This window comes from Carcharodon carcharias, chromosome 20 (assembly GCF_017639515.1).
Source record: "Carcharodon carcharias isolate sCarCar2 chromosome 20, sCarCar2.pri, whole genome shotgun sequence".
In the NCBI taxonomy this organism is placed as follows: domain Eukaryota; kingdom Metazoa; phylum Chordata; class Chondrichthyes; order Lamniformes; family Lamnidae; genus Carcharodon; species Carcharodon carcharias.
In genome coordinates, this window is record NC_054486.1 from 106772730 (window position 1) to 106793113 (window position 20384).

The 20384-nt window shown below is 47.2% G+C and overlaps 1 protein-coding gene across 1 annotated transcript in view; it reads right to left on the minus strand.

Moving 5' to 3' along the window:
* Positions 1 to 20384, minus strand: part of ccdc88c (coiled-coil domain containing 88C) — a 236155-nt gene that overhangs the window by 118217 nt on the left and 97554 nt on the right. The window contains exons 3-5 of the mRNA XM_041214940.1: positions 15314 to 15383; positions 3910 to 3968; positions 2353 to 2436 (exon numbers count right to left, since the gene is read on the minus strand). Coding sequence (XP_041070874.1) covers positions 2353 to 2436; positions 3910 to 3968; positions 15314 to 15383 — 213 coding nt within the window. The remainder of the gene's footprint in view (positions 1 to 2352; positions 2437 to 3909; positions 3969 to 15313; positions 15384 to 20384) is intronic.

A 20384-nucleotide genomic window follows, 5' to 3' on the forward strand; every position in this document is an offset into this window, starting at 1 on the left:
ACCTCTCAGCACGTTCTTGCTGCAAGGAAAACACACACACACACACAAACTGTGCCTATCAGGACTGAAAACTAAGATTTAAGATAGAAAAAAAACACACAGCTCTAAATTTGCAAACGGCTCGATAGCAAACTGTTGGATTAAAAGATAATTTTAAGGGCGGAAGGACAGACAGACAGACAGAGAGAGAAGCAGGGGAGGTAGCAGCATCGTGGTAGTGTCGCTGTATTAGTAATCCAGAGGCCCAGGCTAATGCCCTGGGGACAGGGATTCAAATCCCATCATGGCAGCCGGTGGAATTTAAATTCCATTAACGAAAACAATCATTGATTGTTGTTAAAACTAATGCCCTTCAGGGAAGGAAATCTGCCATTCTTACCTGGCCGGGCCTACATGTGGTTGAAATGGCCTAGCGAGCCACTCAATTAAGGATGGGCAACAAACGCTGGCCTTGCCAGTGACACCCAGTGTGTCCCAAAGTGCTTCATAGGCATTGGGTAATTTTAAAGTCACTACTGTAATATAGGAAACATGGAAACCAATTTTGCACACAGGGAGATCCCACAAACAGCAATGAGATAAAGACCAGTTTACAGCTATATCTCAGGAATGGGACCCAATCTAACCACCTTGAGCAGTGGAAATGCACTTCAATGACAAGAGAACATGCAAATAATTAAGAGGCCTGCTCAAGTGAAGGGTTGGGCGATCGAAGAGAGGAGAAAAAGTTACAAATAACAACTTAAAAATAAGGGAATGGTTCCAAAGAAAGACAGACTTGGGCCTGAATTTCCTGTGCTCGGTGGCATGAGTGGACAGTATGGCAAGGCGGCCAAAAATCAGTTTCGTGACGTCATGAAACCAGTTTGAAATCGTCCGCTCTGCCCCCCTCCCCCCGATGGTGGGCCACATTCCCTACCATTGGACGTCGGGAACCTCGTTGCAATACAAGATTATAAGGCCAGCCCGCTGGACTCATCCACCCCCCCTGCTGGATTGTCTGCGCATGTCGGCGGCAAAACATGGCAAAGTGTTTGACAGCCGCATACATAAGGCATGCACATCGCTCGAGACTTCAAGGTATGTTTGCACACCTTGTTTCAGTCAGCACTCGCTGCCATCATCGCCAGGCTTCGCAGACGGCACCACATCACTTTTAGGGAGGCTCACGGGTAGGTCTCTGCCTACCAGACCAGCCACATGGCTGTGGGGCTGGGGCTTGCTTGGGGAAGGGGGAAATGTGGCCTCAGGGAGGGGAAGACGCTGCAGGATGAGGGTTGTACTTGGGGGGGGGGGGGGGGGGTGATGGTGTGTGGGGGGGATATCCCAGGGTGGGTGTGGGGGCACATCTTGATCTGTGCAAGTGGCCTCAAGATGGTGAGAGCTGAGGAGGCAGCCTCCAGAGGAGATGAGGCCAGATGGAGATGTGAGGGTGTGTGTGTGAGAATGGGTGGTGATGTCCCTTGAGCTGCCAGTGAGTGAGATGCCAGTGAATGTGTGATGGGCTTGAGTGTGTGAGTTTAGAGTGATGAGATGGTTCCCATACCCTGGCTGCACAGATGAGATCCTTCATCCTCTATCTGCATTGGATGGCCAACCTCTTCTGTGCAGCACTGGCACTGATCACCACTGCCATCGCCTACCAGCCGGAGTGGTAATGTTGCTGCCTGCAGTGTCCAGAAGGTGCTTGAGGGCTGCAGTCCTCTTGCCTTTCGGGGCCGTGTCTTCTTCACTGGAGCCCTGGGCTGAAAGCACTGAGCGTGGCTGTACCTTACGCGTGGTGCCTGGTGTGATGAAGGGGCGAGGTGACAGTGTGGCAGGCGAATTGGAGCCTGCCTGACATGGAAACAACGTGTATCCAGCGAGCGCACAATTAATGCGGTGGGTTTGGGATGATATGGCACGAAAAGCTGCCATTGTGGCCGGCAAATAAGGCGTCGTTTTTCCCGCCGGCTTTGCAAATCTGGGAAGATTCCGGCCTTGTATTTCTATCACCCTTTTCATAACCACTGGACGTTCTCAAAGTGTTTTACAGCCAGTGAAATGCTTCCGAAGTGTATTCACTGTTGTGATGTAGGACACATCCACTGACAAAGAATGGCAACAGTGGAAGACAACAGATGTGGTATCAGTTCAAGGAAGTGTCCCACCACTACCTACCCCTTTTCAGGGCAACAGAGGATGGGCATCTGGTTGCCAGCCTTGCCAGTGATGGACACAACCTAAGAAATAATTTCCTTTAATTCAGAACAATGGCATGTAACTTGCGGTCCATCCTCCGCTGGACTCTTACTGCTTAGTGTTTTTCACTGTCCACTCATCTACAAAAGGGAAGCTTTCACACTGACTCACCTCTTGGATGTGAGCAACGATGGCCGTCTGAGTTGTAATGTCCAGCTGCTTGATCCTTTCGATGAATTCCTCCTTTCGTTCACACTATGGGGACGAGGTGGCAGGGAAGGGGGTGGAAAGAGCACACGTTCAAATTACTGTCACTAGAAATTCACATCAACACTTCAAACACTTCATACAAATAAAATGGAACTGAGATCTGGGTGCTCTATTCACTAGCCTGTAACTGTTCACACACAGGAGGGCCTGAAGACCACTCCTGTTCTTTATCCTTGGCACATCAACCAGGCTGCTCATTTTAATATTCTGCGCCATGCCAACTGAGTTGACTTCAGCCAGGGACCAGCGGTACAAACACATCAACCAGCTTCCACTACACTGAGTGAGGAAGGGGAGAAGCAATCCTGACCCATCCCAAATATTCTACAGCACTGCCCTACTTATCACAGATCTGCTTTGCATATCAGCTTCCCTTTTTACATTGCACAGTATGATCCCATCCGAAAGGGTGTGGGACAGTACTTCAGGCAGGCTCATGCAACAGGCTCCTCCCTTAAAGCAGCAGGGATCCTGTCTAAATGCACAGCCCAGGCAGATCTGGTTCCTCTGCCTGGATATGCCGGTCCAGTCAGGTCTGTTCAGTGGGTGCCACGTTATTGAGATAAGTGTCACAAGGCACCAAGGGGAACCAGCAAGTAGAGTGGGACTGATTGGTTGGCTCTTTCACAGAGCCAGCACTGGCACAATGGGCTGAATGGCCTCCTTCTCTGCTGCAAGACATTAGGATCCTGTGGAAGTGAATTATAAATTATTGCTGCAGAAATATGGGTGTTGCTTGGATACAACTGGAAACCATACAGAGTACTGTCACACAGAGGTTCCCGGCTGATGGGTAATGGTTTCCCAGAATCAAGCACCCATTGTGATTTAGGTTTCTCCAGACATTTTTTAAAATTGGTGATTCCTAATAGATGAGAATTAATCAAACAGAGCTCCGTCCGCCAATTTCTTCCTTATATACCTCACATCGAAGACAAAGAACCAACACAGTTAGTGTCTTAAATTTGCCTGTCTAAAAACCGGCGTTATCCAAAAATCCATTATTTTTTAGAGTATGCCACACATCAATTTTAATTGAATAAAATAAAAATAAACAATTTACCTGGACAATCTGGCTGGGTGCTACGTTGGCACAGCATGGCGCCTGACCAGTTATCTCCTTTGCTGCTTGTGCACCGGTCAATTCCCGCGGTCTAAGCAACCCTTGACCCCCACCACCGGTCTATTCCCGCGGTCTGAGCGACCCTTGTCCCCCACCTGACCCGACCTGGCTTGACCCAAACGGCCCGCTGCCAGAAGCTGGAAAGTTGTGGAACCTGGCAAAGCCTCGGTCTCGAGATTGTTGGTTTCGAGGCGCTGTACCTGTGCGAGAATTCCACGGTGCAGGGTGTAGAGACCATTTGGAGGGGGCACCTTGAAGCCAAGAAACATGTTGGAGAGAAAACTCCATTTTGTCACATTCCTACAGGTTCATTAGGATAAGGCATGACCATTTACCTGGACGGCACATCCCAGCATGAGTAACAGCACCTTCTTCATCTCGTCCATGCTCTTTCCTGAAGCAAACATGAAGGGGAGAAAGCTTTAGTACAGGACACTTCTCAAAACAGCACCGCAAACTTATACGTTTTCAGCTTTGCAACAGTAACCAACTTAATAAAAGCAGTGAAATTTCAATCCTGATGATGGCCCAGTGACTTCAGATGGAAAACAAACATCAGGCGGGTAACACGTTCTGGCTCATTAGGCGTCAACTGTAGGTCAGTGGGTATAAAAACTCTTACATTCATATAGAGCCTTTCGTAAGCTTAGCAAGTCCCAAGGGTCTCTACAACCAATGGTCACTGTTGTAATGTAGGGGATGCAGCAACCATTTTACACACAGCAAGCTCCCACAAACAGCAATGAGATAATGGACAAGATAATCTGTTTTTTGAGATGTTGGTTGAGGGATAAGTATTGGCCAGGACACTGCCCCCACTATCATCTGAATGGTGCCATGGGATCCTTTACACCCACCTGAGGGGGCAGACAAGGCCACAGTTTAACATCTCATCCAGAAGTGAACTACCAATTGAGCCATGGCTGACACTAACACTCTGCCCCCTCTGAGCCTTAAGGTTGTGGGCTCGTGTCCCATTCCAGAAACTTGAGGAATATAATCCTGGCTGACATCTATGCAACATCCAAGATGGGTACATGACGTTTAACCAAGGCTCGATTTTCTCTCCGATGTGGATATAAAATATCCATGGCGCTATCTGAAGAACAGCAATCACTGAAACCGATTATCTGATCGTTTATTTCATTGTTGCTTGTGGGATATTGCTGTGCACAAATTGACAGCTGCATTTCCTACATTACTTGGTGATGTTCTGGGATTGTGGAAAACATTATATTAACAAGTTTTTTTTTAAAAAACATTAATCTGTGAGAATAGTTTAATAATAAAAATCAAAAGCTTTTAAGTAACAAGTTTTCTGTCAATCAGTTAAGCTGAACTATATGATGTGTTTAAATTTCCCAAGTAGCAGTTGGTTGATCTATTTATTTCAGTTGACAGGAAAGAGTCTTTGATGAACTATAATCAGCTCCAGTCAGTTGCAAAACAAAAACAGAAACAGAAATACCTGGAAAAACTCAGCAGGTCTGGCAGCATCGGCGGAGGAGAAAAGAGTTGACGTTTCGATTCTGTTGAAGGGTCATGAGGACTCGAAACGTCAACTGTGCTCTTCTCCGCCGATGCTGCCAGACCTGCTGAGTTTTTCCAGGTATTTCTAGTTTCTGTTTTTGTTTTGGATTTCCAGCATCCGCAGCTTTTATCTCCAGTCAGTTGCAATCTGGATCATAGTTCAAACCAACACTCATTTCTTCATACTGCACGTGGCAAATTGTTAAAACTTTTTCAAACCACTTCCTCCGCATTATTGTTCAGTCTCACTGGGGAGAATTTTCTCCCCAGTTGGACTGAACAATAATGCCCACCCTCTCCACAAACCACAACCCCCCACCACCGCGCCCCCCACCCCCCCCCCCCCGCCCAATTAAGGCGAGACTCCCACTCAGAAGCGCTGAGCGCTACCTGTCGGGAGGGGAGGGGGGGGAGAGAGTCAGGGCCTGAGCTCTTACGCGCACGCGTGCGATAGAGTGCAGAAATCTCCCTGAGGCATGGAGCTGCATCAGGGAGATTAGTTTAATAATTAAACATTGTAAAAACAGAGGAAAAAAAAATTATTCAGACATGCCCCCTCATGTGACAGTGTCACGTGAGCTGGGACATACATATTTATGCATTTTAATAAAATTCTTATTCAATTTATAAACCCTTCATGAAACCTCATCCCGCCCATGGGTGAGGCTTCATGAGAAATGTGAAGGCCGTCTGGGGCCAGTCAATCAGTTTAACTGGGTGATTATTGGCCTTAACAGGCCTATGACAGTTCGGCAGGCAGACAGCCGACTCCGGTGTTCGACCGCCAAACTGAAGATCAGAATGACATGCGGTGATGTTGGGACCCCCGATATCACCGTGTGTCATTTTATCTGTCGACCTGCTGGGCCCGGTCCCCCCACACACCGACCAGAAGATTCAGGCCATTGACTATTTTATTAGCTAATTTACCATCAAAAACTTATATACCCCTATCCCTAATCCAACAGTCTATATTCTTGTGGTGAATGGATGATTTAACAAGATTCATAATTGAGCTTGTATAAATTGGAGTCACTGAATACTCCTGTGAAGATTTCAGTGGGGCTAAGGCTGCGTTGGAGACAGGAAAGAGGAGAGAAATATATGTGGGTGAAGGGGACCAGGGTCAGTTTGAAATCCAGGATTGGATGAAAGCAGGACTTGTTTACAAACTGTCCCTCATCTCCTCAAGGGCTTCACCTGGATTGACGCAGTCAGTAGCCGTTGATAAAGAAAGCAAGCTTGACGGCATGGCAAGATCCCATAGCAATTAGGCGGTCAGTTTCTGTAATCGTTGGATGAGGTAAGAAAGTTGGTGAGCCCAAAACGTCTTTGAATTTGTGCCGTGGGGTCTTTAACATCCACTTGAACCACCAGAACAGGCAGAGGGCCATAGTTTTTAATGTGTAATCCAAAAGGCGGCATTTCTATAGTGCCTTTCACAACTTCCTAACATTCAACGAAGTATGCTTAAAGAGTAGTCAAACTTGTAGGAAATGCAGCAGCCAATTTCCACCCAACATCCCACAATTGGAAACTAGACAACGACCAGGTAATCTCCGTTTGAGTGATGTTGGTTAAGGGATAACAATTGGCCAGGACACTGGAGAGATTTTACCTCCTCTTCTTCAAAACAGTGCTACAGGATTGTATACGTCCACCGTAGAGGGTAGACAGAGAATCAGTTTAATGTTGTATTCAGAAGACAACAGTGCAGCATTTTCTATAAACTGGCACTGCACTGGAAGTCTGAATTACGTGTTCAAGTGTCTGGAGTGGGATTTGAACCTACAGCCTTCTGATTCATGGGCAATAGTTGACACCTTATGTGCAAAACTCCCTTAGAAGATGAACCGGTTGGGCTTAGAGCTCATAATAGAGAAAACTGGCTGCGAGGGGAGATTAGATAGGCCAAGTCAATTTCATTACCAAGTTAACTGAATGGGTGGGACATTATACATGGTGTGGTAGGTTGTAGGCTGTGAAAGAAATGGTCGTGATAGGTTCAGGTTCCACTCCAGAGGCTTGAGCACAAAAACCCAAGCCAACGCTCCAATTACAGTCCTGTGGGAGTGCTGCACTGTAGGAGATTGCATCTTTTGGATGAGATATTAAACTGAGGCTGTGGCTCTGGAAGATGTAAAAGATCGCAAGGCATTATTTCAAAGAAGAAGAAACTAAGTTATCCCCCGTACCCTGACCAATATTTATCCCTCAACTAACATCATAAAATAAGATTATCTGGTCGTCATCACATTGCTGTTGTGGGATCTTGCTATGCACAAACTGATGTCTGCATTTCCTATATTTCAACAGTACCTACACTTCAAAAGTATTTAATTGGCTGTAAAGGGCTTTGGGGTGTCCTGTGCTCACAAAAGATGCTATAGAAAAGCAATTTTTTTTGCATTGAACCTTGATTAGACCACACTGGAATTAATTTGCACAGTTCTGGTCTCCATATTATAAAAAGGATATCGAAGCACTGGGGGAGGTGCAAGAACATTTATTAGAAGACTAGAATGGGAAGGTATACCTTTCAGTAAAGGTTAAAAAGGCTGGGGCTCTTTCCTCTGGATTGCGAAAGGCTGAGAGGGTGGACCTGGTGGAAGCTTTTAATGTTAGAAAAGGGTTTGATAGGATAGATGTAAATAAGATGTCTCCACTTGCAGGCTAGACCAGAACCAGGGGTCATTAATGTAAGGTAGTCACAAATGAATCCGATTGATAATTCAGGAAAACTTTTTCACTCAAGAGTGGTTAGAATGTGGAACTCGCTCCCACAGGGAGTACTTGAGGTTAATAGGTTAGATGTATTCAAGGGGAGGCTGGATAAACAGATGAGGGAGAGCAGAAGGATGCTCTGATGAAGAGAGATGAAGTGGGGGTGAGAGAAGGCTCATGTGGAACATAAACACTGACATGGATTTGTTGGGGTGAGCGAAACTCATAAACTATAGGGTACAAACAGATCGGACACCCGCCTGTATGTGGCACACAAAAAGGGCGAGTTGAAGTCAGCCAAGAACCTCCAAACAAAAAATAAACAAAGCGTTTTTTAATTTAATTTTTTTTAAAAGAGGAGACAAGTGGCACTCAAGAACTGTATTTCATTATTGAATCATTTTGATTCATAAAATTCTGAAGCGGTTCCGTGTCGGACTCAAAATGTTAACTCCGTTCCTCTCGCCACAGATGCTGCCAGACCTGCGCTTTCCGTTTTTTATTTCAGATTTCCAGCGTCTGCAGTCTTTTGCTTTTACTGAATTATTTCGTGTTTAGTTTTCAGGGCAAGTTGTAATTTCAGAAGGTTAAAAGCCCACTGATTAAAATTTTCCTACTATTACACTTAAATCCAACATTTACAAAAAAAACAAAAGAGTTGAGTTAATGTTAAACTAACAAAAACATTCACTGTCCCTCTGAGGTGCCTCACAGTACAAACACTCCAAAGTGACAATAGGTTCCCACCCTGCTAAATAAATCATTAACAGCTTCATTTTTTTTTGCGGTTGAAATAAAATACACCCAGTTCGGTCAACTGATTTTTTTGGTCTTCCAGTCAAGGGGAGGAAGTGTTTCAATGTCGAAGGATGACTCCTTCAAATAATCTCCAAAATCAGCTCCTGAATTCACAAAGGAAAGTTCGGCTATCTGCAGAGACAGAGTCATCCTAACCCAGCGCTCCACGCAGTGTGGAAAAGGACGGGTATTCATTTTCAAGCTCGCACTGTTAAGTCATTTCAAGCAACACCGGGGGATAAATCAAGTCATTGTTGGCACGCATTTAAAGGCTGGGATTGCTTACGATAGGTTTTAGTAAAAGGAAGCATATCGACATGACAGTTAGCAAAACTGAGGAGGTTGGGCTCACTGCCGAGGTTTCCTGCAGAGGTCAAACTACATGTGTATCTTTCAGTAAAGGCTAAGGGAGCCTTTGATTCATATCTGAAGTGCCATTTCCTTTTCTGTGTTTGGGAACTTGCAACCTGCAGCTGCCGATTCAAACTCAGCATCCAACCAATACATTCCTTCCAGCGGCTTGATACAACTGAGCGTCTTACAAGGCCACCTCAGTTAAGAGTCAACCACTTTGCTGTGGGACTGGAATCACATTCGATCCCAGGCCAGCTAAGGGGAGAAGGTTTCCTTCCCTAGAGGAGATTAGGAAAGCAGTTACATGGTCATTTTTTACAATACCTGTTTTCTTTTTTTATTTACTGATATTTTTGTGTAAAGCTCTCAATCTACCACAGTGGAATTTGAATTCCATGTTGGAAGGTAAGAACTAGGAGCAGGAGGAGATCATACCCCTCAAGACTGCTCCGCCATTCAATAGGATCATGGCTGATCTTCCAACTCAACTATACTTTCCTGCCCTACCCTTGATTCCCTTATCATTCAGGCCTCTGGTTTACTATTTCAGAGACATGGTTACTGCACTGTCGTATTCCATAGGCAATGATTCCCTTCCCAGGAAACTGGAGATGGGCCATAAACATCAGGCTTATCAACCACACTCACTTCCCAAAAATGAATAAATACAATGAATAATCACAGACTGGTGGAATATAAAGCCGAGTTTTAGGGAATAGGCTGCAATTGCAACAAGACCCTCTCAAACAGGGTTAACAGTCTAAATTCACAGTCAGCAATATTTTGGCGAGCACCCGATTCAAAACAATAGTAAGCATAGGAAGGAAGGAACATAGGCCCATCCCTAATTGCCCTTGAGAAAGTGGTGATGAGCTGCCTTCTTGAACTGCTGCAGTCCCTGTGGTGTGGGTACACCCACAGTGCGGTTAAGGAGGGAGTTCCAGGATTTTGACCCAGTGCCAGAGAAGGAACAAAGATATATTTCCAAGCCAGGATGGTGAGTGGCTTGGAGGGGAACTTCCAGGTGGTGATGTTCCCATCTATCTGCTGCCCTTCCCCTTCTAGATGGTAGTGGTCATGGGTTTGGAAGGTGCTGTCTAAGGAGCTTGGTTAAATTGCTGCAGTGCATCTTGTAGATGGTACACACTGCTGCTACTGTGTGCCAGTGTGGAGGGAGTGAATGTTTGTGGATGTGGTGCCAATCAAGCGGGGGCTGCTTTGTCCTGGACGGTGTCAAGCTTCTTGAGTGTTGTGGGAGCTGCACTCATCCAGGCAAGTGGAGAGTATTTCATCACACTCCTGATTTGTTAGAAGACAGGAGTCAGGGGGTAAGTTACTCATGGCAGGATTCCCACCCTCTGACCTGCTCTTGTAGCCACAGTATTTATATGGCTAGTCCAGTTCAGTGTCTGGTCAATGGTAACCCCCAGGATGTTGTAACTGGGGGATTCAGTGATGGTAATGCCGTTGGCTGTCAAGAAGCGATGGTTAGATTCTCTCTTGTTGGAGGTGGTCATTGCCTGGCACTTGTGTGGCATGAATGTTATTTGCCACTTGTCAACCCAAGCCTGGATATTGTCCAGGTCTTGCTGCATTTGGACGTGGACTGCTTCAGTATCCGAGGAGTTGCGAATGGTGCTGAACATTGTGCAATCATCAGCAAACATCCCCACTTCTGACCTTATGATGGAGGGAAGGTCATTGATGAAACAGCTGAAGATGGTTGGGCCGAGGACACTACCCTGAGGAACTCCTGCAGTGATGTCTTGGAGCTGAGATGACTGACCTCCAATAACCACAACCATCTTCCTTTGTGCTGGGTATGACTCCAACCAGCGGAGAGTTTTCCCCCTGATTCCCAGTGACTCCAGTTTTGCTAGGGCTCCTTGATGCTACATTCATTCAAATGCTGCCTTGGTATCGAGGGCAGTCACTCTCACCTCACCTCGGGAGTTCAGCTCTTTAGTCCATGTTTGAACCAGGGCAGTAATGAGGTCAGGAGCTGAGTGATCCTGGTGGAACCCAAACTGAGGAAGTATGACTGTGTCAGGCTGTGTCTGCCTAGCCTATGGGACAGCTCTCCCAATTTTCATATGAGTCGCCAGATGTTATTGAGGACGACTTGGAAGTGTTTACTGGGCAGGGTGGGCCTTTTCTGTTTCTAGATCGATGCCAGGTGGGAGGTCTCTCTGGATTTATTCCCATTCCATTTTCTGTAGTGGTTTGATATAGCTAAGTGAATTGCTGGGCCATTTCAGAAGGTGGTTAAGCGTTAATCACATTGCTGTGGGTACAGAGGCTGACCACATAAGGATGGCATTTTCCTTCCCTGAAGGACAGGAGTCAATCAGTGGGTTTTTACAATAATCCTGATCATTATTAATGAGACTAGCATTTTATTCCGGATTTACTTAATCAATTGATGATGTTAGGTTCCTCATCTACCGTGTTGAGGTCTGAGTTCATGTTTCCAGATGCCAAGCCTCTGAGACACTTGTTCAGTAACACAGCCGCTACGTGCCCTTTCCACTAGCGCAGTGTTGTTCACTGCAAGGCCCACGAGCCAGTGGTGGCTCCTGTTGACTATAAGTGCGGCTCCTCGACCAGTGGAGTAGTGCTGCCAGAGCAGAGCTCCAGCATCTCCAACCAGGGCCCGGGGAGCAGTGAGCAGTGGAACAGAGAGCCGGGGTGCTGGGAAGAGAGGCTGACTACAAGGTCTATTGTGGGGCAGAGTCCCAGGTCGTCGGGGGGTGGGGGGGAATGAAGGGGCTAACTGCGCGAGAGTGAGTGTGTGAGAGTGAGAGTGTGTGTGTGAGAGTGTGTGTGTGAGCGTGAGAGTGTGTGTGAGTGTGAGAGTGTGTGTGAGAGTGAGAGTGTGAGAGTGAGAGTGTGTGTGTGAGTGAGAGTGTGTGTGTGAGAGTGAGAGTGTGTGTGTGATAGTGAGAGAGAGAGAGAATGAGTGTGAGAGCGTGAGTGTGAGTGTGAGAGTGCGCGTGTGTGTGTGTGCGTGTGTGTGAGAGTGTGCGTGTGTGTGAGTGTGCGTGTGTGTGAGAGTGTGCATGTGTGTGAGAGAGTGTGTGAGAGTGTAAGAGTGAGAGAGTTTGAGTGTGAGTGAGAGTGAGTGTCAGTGTGCAAGTGTAAGTGTGAGTGAGAGAGTGTGTAAGTGAGTGTGTGTGAGAGTGTGTGTGAGAGTGTGTGTGAGTGTGTGTGTGTGAGAGAGTGTGTGTGAGAGAGTGTGTGTGAGAGTGAGTGTGTCTGTGTGTGTGTATGTGAGAGTGAGAGTGTGTGTGTGTGTGTGAATGTGTGTGTGAGAGAGTGTGTGTGTGAGTGTGAGAGAGTGAGAGTGTGTGTGAGTGAGAGAGTGAGAGTGTGTGTGTGAGTGAGAGAGTGAGAGTGTGTGTGAGAGTGTGTGTGAGAGAGTGTGTGTGAGAGTGAGAGTGTGTGTGTGTGTGTGAGAGAGAGTGTGTGTGTGTGAGTGCGTGTGTGTGAGTGTGTGTGTGAATGTGTGTGTGAGTGTATGTGTGATTGTGAGAGAGTGAGAGTGTGTGTGAGTGTGAGAGAGTGTGTGTGTGTGAGAGAGTGAGAGTGTGAGAGAGTGTGTGTGAGAGAGTGTGTGTGAGAGAGTGTGTGTGAGAGAGTGTGTGTGAGAGAGTGTGTGTGAGAGAGTGTGTGAGAGAATGTGTGTGAGAGAATGTGTGTGAGAGAATGTGTGTGAGAGTGAGAGTGTGTGTGTGTGAGAGTGAGAGTGTGTGTGAACGTGTGTGTGTGTGTGTGAATGTGTGTGAGAGTGTGTGTGTGTGTGAGAGTGAGTGTGAGAGTGTGCGTGTGCGTGTGAGAGTGTGCGTGTGAGTGTGTAAGAGTGTGCGTGTGAGTGTGTGAGAGCGTGCGTGCGTGTGTGTGTGTGAGTGTGTGTGTGAGAATGAGTGTGTGTGTGTGTGTGTGTGTGTGAGTGTGAGAGTGTGCATGTGAGTGTGTAAGAGCGTGCATGTGTGTGTGTGTGTGAGTGTGTGTGTGAGGGTGCGTGTGTGTGTGAGAATGTGAGTGTGTGTGTGTGAGTGTGCGTGTATGTGTGAGAATGTGAGTGTGTGTGTGAGAGTGAGTGTGAGAGTGACAGAGTGTGTGTGAATCCGCTCCTTCAGGGGTGAGCCGATCCCGATCACAGCCTCCAATCGGGAGGTGCCACCTGGCACCGTGTTGCAGTTGGTAACTGGTGGTGTTGGTAACTGGCAGTGTTGGTAACTGGCGGTGTTCATGGGGAAGCCGCTATCGCAGTCGGCTGTGATGTACAGGAAAGCGCCACCAGCTCACCGGGAGGGAGAAGCACATTCTGCAGGTAAATCCCTCACCCGAGCACTGAGGCAAGGCCAAGTCAATCAGCTTCAAGCCTGCGTTCTCCCAGAAAGAACAATGTATAGATAAAAGCTTTTCGATTAATGTCCTTTCTTCCTTTGTGCTATCGCAAGCAGGAGTGAATCAGGCAATGGGTCGATTCTAGTGGTCGATGTGGCTCTCACATTGAGGGTTGTTCTTGCTTGCAAAACAGTGAAGATCACTGAACTCTTGAAAGGACAATCTTTCTGAAGCCACCCATCGTTCAGCCACATCTTCACTGGAGAGCGAACTCAGCTCGACTCACTGACCATGGAGTGCTGCTCTTTACTAAAATGTTTCTATAAAACCTCTCTCAGCTTTCTCAATTTCGTCTGCTGCTTCCCCACAGGAACAAACCCTGCTCCCCGACGGTGAACTGAGTGCTAGCGGGAAGGTTCCAGATTCGTTTCCCTGGAGCTCAGGCTGAGTTAGCTGATCTCGGCCAAAGGAAGCATTGGGGGTACAGGATTTAATTTACTTTAGAGCAGACAATGGGAGGGAGGAGAAGAAAAGAGTTGACGTTTCGAGTCCTCATGACCCTTCGACAGAACTTGAGTTCAAGTACAAGAAAGAGTTGAAATATAAGCTGGTTAAAGGTGTGTGGTGGTGGTGGGGGGGGGGGGGGGGAGCGGAGACCTGCTGAGTTTTTCCAGGTAATTCTGTTATTGTTTTGGATTTCCAGTATCCGCAGTTTTTTTGTTTTTATATAATGGGAGGGAGGAAATTTACCTGAAAACCTACTCCAGTGACCTGATTCTCAAGCTCCCCACCAGCGGGTTTTAGGCGAGAGAGAGAGAGAGGGGAGGGGGGAATGGGGGGGAGCGTGAAATTAAAGGAACAGGATTCCCTCTGGGTTCCGCCCACCGATTTAAATGGCCGTTTAAGGGCCGTTTCCTGCCCAGCCTCAATTTTCAGGCTGGTGGGAGGATCGAGCTGGTGTGGAATCAGCCCAGGACTCAGGCTCCATCGCCCTCGTGCACTTTCCTCTTCGGTCCACTGCAGTCCTGGTCGCTGCAGGGACAAGAGGGCTGCCGGCCAATCAGGTTGGCCGTCAGCTCTCTAAAGCGGGACTTCCTCCTGAGCGAGGGGGCAGAGATCCCGGCTGCAGCCGACCGATGTTCATTTTGGGGTGAAATAGCTGCAGGGCAGTCAGGCTGGGCAGGGATGTGCTCCCTGTCGACTCTGCGGGCGGTGGATGAGGAAACTCCGCCACCTGAACTATTCAGGCCATTGTCTTTTCTCTTTGTCCAGCATTTCCTGAAGTTCATCGAGTTCACCTCTATCATTCTGGTAGCCTTGTGATGTGTGAACTAATCCTAGCAATCAGTCTGGTGTACAACAGATCCAATGGAAACCCCCAGTGGTGCAGAGCTTTGGGAACCACAGGTCAATGTCATGCGATGCTCCCAAGTCTGCTACACTCACACACAGGTCGGTAGTTAACCATAGTCCGTGAGGGACTGTAGACGCTGCTCTCTATTAGAGAAAGGCAATGGGTTCTGTAGCTTGAGGGGGCACCACTCAGCGTCAAGCTTGGGCCAGACGAGGTGACAGGTCCCGAGCCTACTTCATCTGGATGGGAACTGAACCTGGTGCGGTTGGTATTATTCTGAACCACGTGCTGGCCATCTAGCCAACTGAGCTAACTGGCTCCGCTCACCAGGTATCTTATCTCAAATTATATACTGCACCCAAAAAATGTAATTTTCTATGGAAATCTTATTGAAAACGTCTGGCTGTTAATTAGGAGGTGGGTCAGGATTTGCTGTGTTAGGTTCCCTGCTTAGATGCCTGGCTGACCCTTCCCCATTCCCCGGGTCACACATTAAGGGTGACCAACTTGTGCACGAGGCCATAAGGTGTCTGAAGCCAGTTACGGCCAGTGTGAGGCCAGCAGAAAGGGAGGAGACAAAACCAAACCTCGCACTGAGCCCTCACTGGTTAAGGATCGAATTTACTCACCTGAGAGGGGGTCTTTTGCAATCATTAGCACATGTGGCAAACTCATCACCACCAACTGCTGCAGACACTCCTGTTAATAAAACACACAGTAAAAAGCCTTGATTACTTTCAAAGGAGTGAACTTCCCGTTAATATATTTACTTAACAACCAAATATCCAAGTTTGGTGACATCACCCTATCTTAATGACTTCTGGACTCGATCCTTAAAGGTGTTGGAAAGTTATTGAATGGGAAGAGGAAGATGTGTAAACACCCACTTCCTTTATTGCTCCATACGACACCTTGAAAGAAAAATATTTCTTTTGCTCAAGTATTTTAACATCAGATGGAGAGGTCTTGGAGGACTATCAGTTAACTGGTGGTACCATCGAGTGATTCGGCGGGGTAGAGTGGTGAGGGTCCTGTTGTATGTTTTACAAATTGCCTCCCTCAGATCTTAAAATGTACAGTTCCTGGGGTTAGGTTACTGCTCGAACCAAATAGTGCACATAATGTTTTCCACCAGTGGGAGCTTTCCTTCCACATTGAGTGTGCGTGTGTGAGTGTCACTGTGAGTGTGAGTGTGAGTGTGAGTGTGAGCGTGAGTGTGAGCGTGTGTGTGTGTGTGTGTGTGTTTGGGGGGGTGTTGGAGGAGCAGGTGTCTGGTGCATTGCTGCTATATTACTGTGGTGTTGTGACCAGAATTTAAGCCTTCTTTAAAGACAGCGCTGTAACATAATGCAGCTGTAAAACCCCAAAAACTCCTGGTAAGGAAGGAGGTCCCTCAACTGAACGTTTCCCTCTCATAGCCTCCAGGTATCAGAACAAGGAGAGAAGTGAATTTTTTTTATCGATTCAACTCACAGGGCGAGGGCACCCCTGGTGAAACTGGTATTCGTTGCCTATCCCTAGTTGCCTTTGAGTAGGTGGTGGTGAGAGGCCTTCTTGAACTGCTGCAGTCTACATGGTTTCCTTATCCTGGATGGTCTCTGTTGGCTCCCAGCACCCCTAAGGCGCCCAATTTGAAATTTTCATCCTTTTCGTTAAATCCCTTCCGGGCCTCATCCTCCATGTTTCAATTACAGCCTCCAGCACCCACCACCCCACACCCTTCACCAGTGAAAATCATTGGACAGGATTTTGCGCTCGTCGGGTGGGTGCGCTCCCAACCCGATCGGGTGTAAAAAAATCACACGAGCGTCCTGACCTCATCACGCGGCGTCGTGACCTTCCGGTCGGTGGGCGTGTGCTACAGTCGGCAGTGCGCCTGCCGACAAGGAAGAGGCCTATTAAAGCCCTTAGAGTGTGAATTAATTTGTATTTTTTGCTGGCCAACCGTTCGGTTGGTGGGCGGGTGAAAACGCCAGGCGGCCTCTGAATTTTTAACGAAGCCTCATCAATGGGCAGGACGAGGTTTCCAACGGCAAATAGAAAAACCAGCAAAAACCAGGGAGCTGTCAGTGCGCGTTCACCCCTCCCCCCCCCGCACCTGTGCAGACTTCCGCACTCGCCCTCCTCTCGCAACCCCCCCACCACCACCACCCCGGCAGCGCTGAGCGTTTCAGCACGCCTTTCACGCTGGCTGGCCGTTAATTGGCCGGCCGGCATGAATTCACGGAAAATCCTGCCCATTCTTCCTCACCCTGACTCTGGTGGGTCCCCTGCCCCTCCGTTTGACAGCGTTATTGGCCTCTGCACCCTGAGCTGTCTGGCCCCACGTCCTGATATTCTCCACCTAAACATCTCCACCTGTCTGCATTCCCCTCCTTCTTTAAGGCCCTTCCTTCAAACCCGCCCCTTTGGTCAAGTTCTTAGCCGCTCCCTTCTGATATCACCTCCTTTGGCTCGGCATCCATTTTGCCTGTTTGTACCTCGGCAAAGTGCCTTGCGATTCTTTTTCATAATAAAGGTGCGATATCGTTGCAAACTTTGGAAAAAGTGACCACCTCACCCAATTCTAAAATTCAGAAGATCCAAAGTTACTGAAACTCTAGCAAACCCCTGCCTTCTCTTTCAACTCCCATCAGCCCTCTTCCTTGGGACCTTTTTCTAACTGGTACGTTATTCTTCACTTACGCTGCTGGCTGTGGCTCAGGGAGCAGCAGGTCCAGTCTTTGGGTGTGGGATCCAAGTCCCACTCCACGGGCAGTCCAGGGTGACAATCCCAGTGCAGTGCTGAGGGAGTGCTGCAACACCAGGTGTCATTAGAAACACAGTCATCTTTAGGAATGAGGCATTAAACCAGGGCCTCATCTCACCCGTAAGATCCCATGGCACTATTTTGAAGAAGAGCACAGGAGTTCCTCCTGGCGCCCTGACCAATATTGATCCCTCAACCAACAGCCTAAAAAAAAAAGATTACCTGGTCATTTACCACATTGCTGCTTATGGGAGCTTGCTGCATGCAAAATGAGCCTCTGTGTTTCCTGCAACAGTGACTAAACTTCATTGGCTGTAAAGTACCCTGGGAGGTCCAAAGGTCATGAAAGGCACAATATAAATGCAGATGTTTTGTTCTAAATAGTTTTCAGGGCTCCTGTATTTTAATAAACTCATTGTGATAATAGTCTCCCGTGCAGATGCGTAAACCTGTGGAATGAAGTTATGGGGAGTTCCCAGCACTTCAATTAAAATTGGGCCCTTCGGTTGTCTGGCTGTTGCTGCAGCGTAGCAACTAGAACATTATCACATACCCAATGTCAACTGATAAAACCTAGTGCTTGAAAAATAGGATCATGCAAAATGATACCAGTAGTAAAAGAACAGTCTGAGCACTTTGATCTCAACAACATTTACCAAGGCAAGAGCCAAGGAAGACTGGATTTCATGTAGCACATTTCATGTCGTCAGGATACTTCACGAACTATGCAGTATGGGCATTGTTGTAACGTAGGCAAACTTGACATCCGCTGATACACAACAAAGATGCCACAAGCAGCAATGAGATAAATGGTCAGTTAATCGGCTTCTGGCGGCGTCATCTCAGACACTGCCGCACTCCCTCAGTGCTGCACTGGAATGGTGGCATGAATTTTGTGCTCGAATTTCTGCAGTGCGGCTGGGACTGACAACTTCCTTGCTCAAGAGAGTGTGCTACCGGCCAGAGCAGAAATCTCGCGTACAGCACATTCCTTATACAACATGACCTCAGCGACTTAATCAGCCCGCTCACTGAGGTAACCATTCAGTAGCTCTGAAATATCGCAATGACAAACCTCAGATTTATCAAAGTCCTCACCAGTCCCCCAGTGACTCACAATCCTACCAGAAGCTGGTTGCTTCTCTGGGTTTGACTGAATTTCACAGGACCCATTCTGCGCACTGGTCCTCTCTCTGGTGGAGTTTGGCATACAGCGAGTTGAACTACCCAAACATCAGAAACGGCACCAGATACCTCCTAATCTCAATCACCATCATTACCACTCTCTCACCTACATCAGCATCCCGTGACAGTTGCCTGAAAGACGAGAGGTCACTAATCCAGACCAATTAGAGTGACCTAATTCACCATGGGATTAAGGACGGGAAATCTCCCATTTATTATTCATATGGTGCTTGAGGATAGAATTCAGCTCCATTGGGATTTCCTCTCCCACTGTTTCTTGTGTCTCCCCGACTTTCATCGCCCTGCCATTAGTCATGCCTTCAGCTGTCGATGGCCCCTAAACTCTGGAATCTCTTTCCTAACCTCCCCACTCTTCACAGATGCTCCTTAAAACCTCTTTGACCAAGGTTTTGGTCGTCCGTCCTAATATCCTCCGTTGGTGTCAAATTTAATCTGCTTTACACTCCTCTGAAGCAACATGGGACATCCAACTAGAGTAGAGGTGCTACATAAATGCACCTTGTCACTATCCCATAACCCAACCATGAGCTAGGCTAGGCGGTCACAGAGTGTGGTATTGGATGGCCATTGTTGGCAGACCTGTACTCCAGCAAGGAGTCAACAGCTTCAAGACAGGAAAGAAACAAAAAATAATCGTTTTGAAAAACGCAATTAAATTAAGACTGCAAGAAGCATTTCAGAAGATAATCTCTAGCAGAAGATTTACACTCGAGATCTAGGATATCAGCTAGTTGATTAATTAATGCCTTTTGAAATTCAATCCAGCTATTTATTTATTATCCTTTACTAATTGATCTCATGTGGTGTTACACAAAGAGTAAAAACCAAATGGAGCCTTCAGATGAAAGGGTCAGATGGTGGGGGAATAATTAGGTCAGGGATTTGGTGATGTTAATTCAATTGCCATTCTAAAGTTATTTACTCTGCCCTTACTTATTTATTTCATTCTAAATGCTTACATACACACATTTATAATGAAAACTGCCTATGTAAACTTGTGATATTGTAGATGCACAGTCCTTCCTCACCCTCCCCCTTAAAATCCCCACTCCCCTTCCTACCCCCGCACCCTTCTCTGCCTTTAGAATCCCCCTCATAATCTCTTGTTTCTCTCTCCACAGATGCTGCCAGACCTGCTGAGTTTTTCCAGCATTTTCTGTTTTTGTTTCAGGTTTTCAGCGTCTGCAGAGTTTTGCTTTTACTCCTCATAACCCCCTCTGACTCACATGCGGCATGAGCACCACGTTGTTACTCGATGTAACCCGACTTCAGAATCAACTCTCCCAATTTCAGAATCAACTCTCCCAATTTCAGAATCAACTCTCCCAATTTCAGAATCAACTCTCCCAATTTCAGAATCAACTCTCCCAATTTCAGAATCAACTCTCCCAATTCTTCCACCTGGTCCATTTCTCTTGGGTCCTAGGGGCTTTTGAAGGCGCTATCCATGTGAATGCAGTTTTGTTTTAGTGTGTGGGCTAGGGTGGGGAAGGTTAACTCTGCTCCTCTCCGCAGATGCTGCCAGACCTGCTGAGTTTTTCCAGGTCTTTTTTGTTTTTGTGTTAGAAATAAGAGAGAGATGGGAGGAGGGGACATTTAAGGGGTCTCCGCTCTTGTGCTGAGCCTTGTAAACTGTGACCCTATTGTCTGTGTTCAGATACCATGAATTCTTTGACAGCTTGAAATTCGACCCTTGCAAATCAACTCACTCAAAGGCAGCACGGCAACAGCAATAAAAGTGCAGA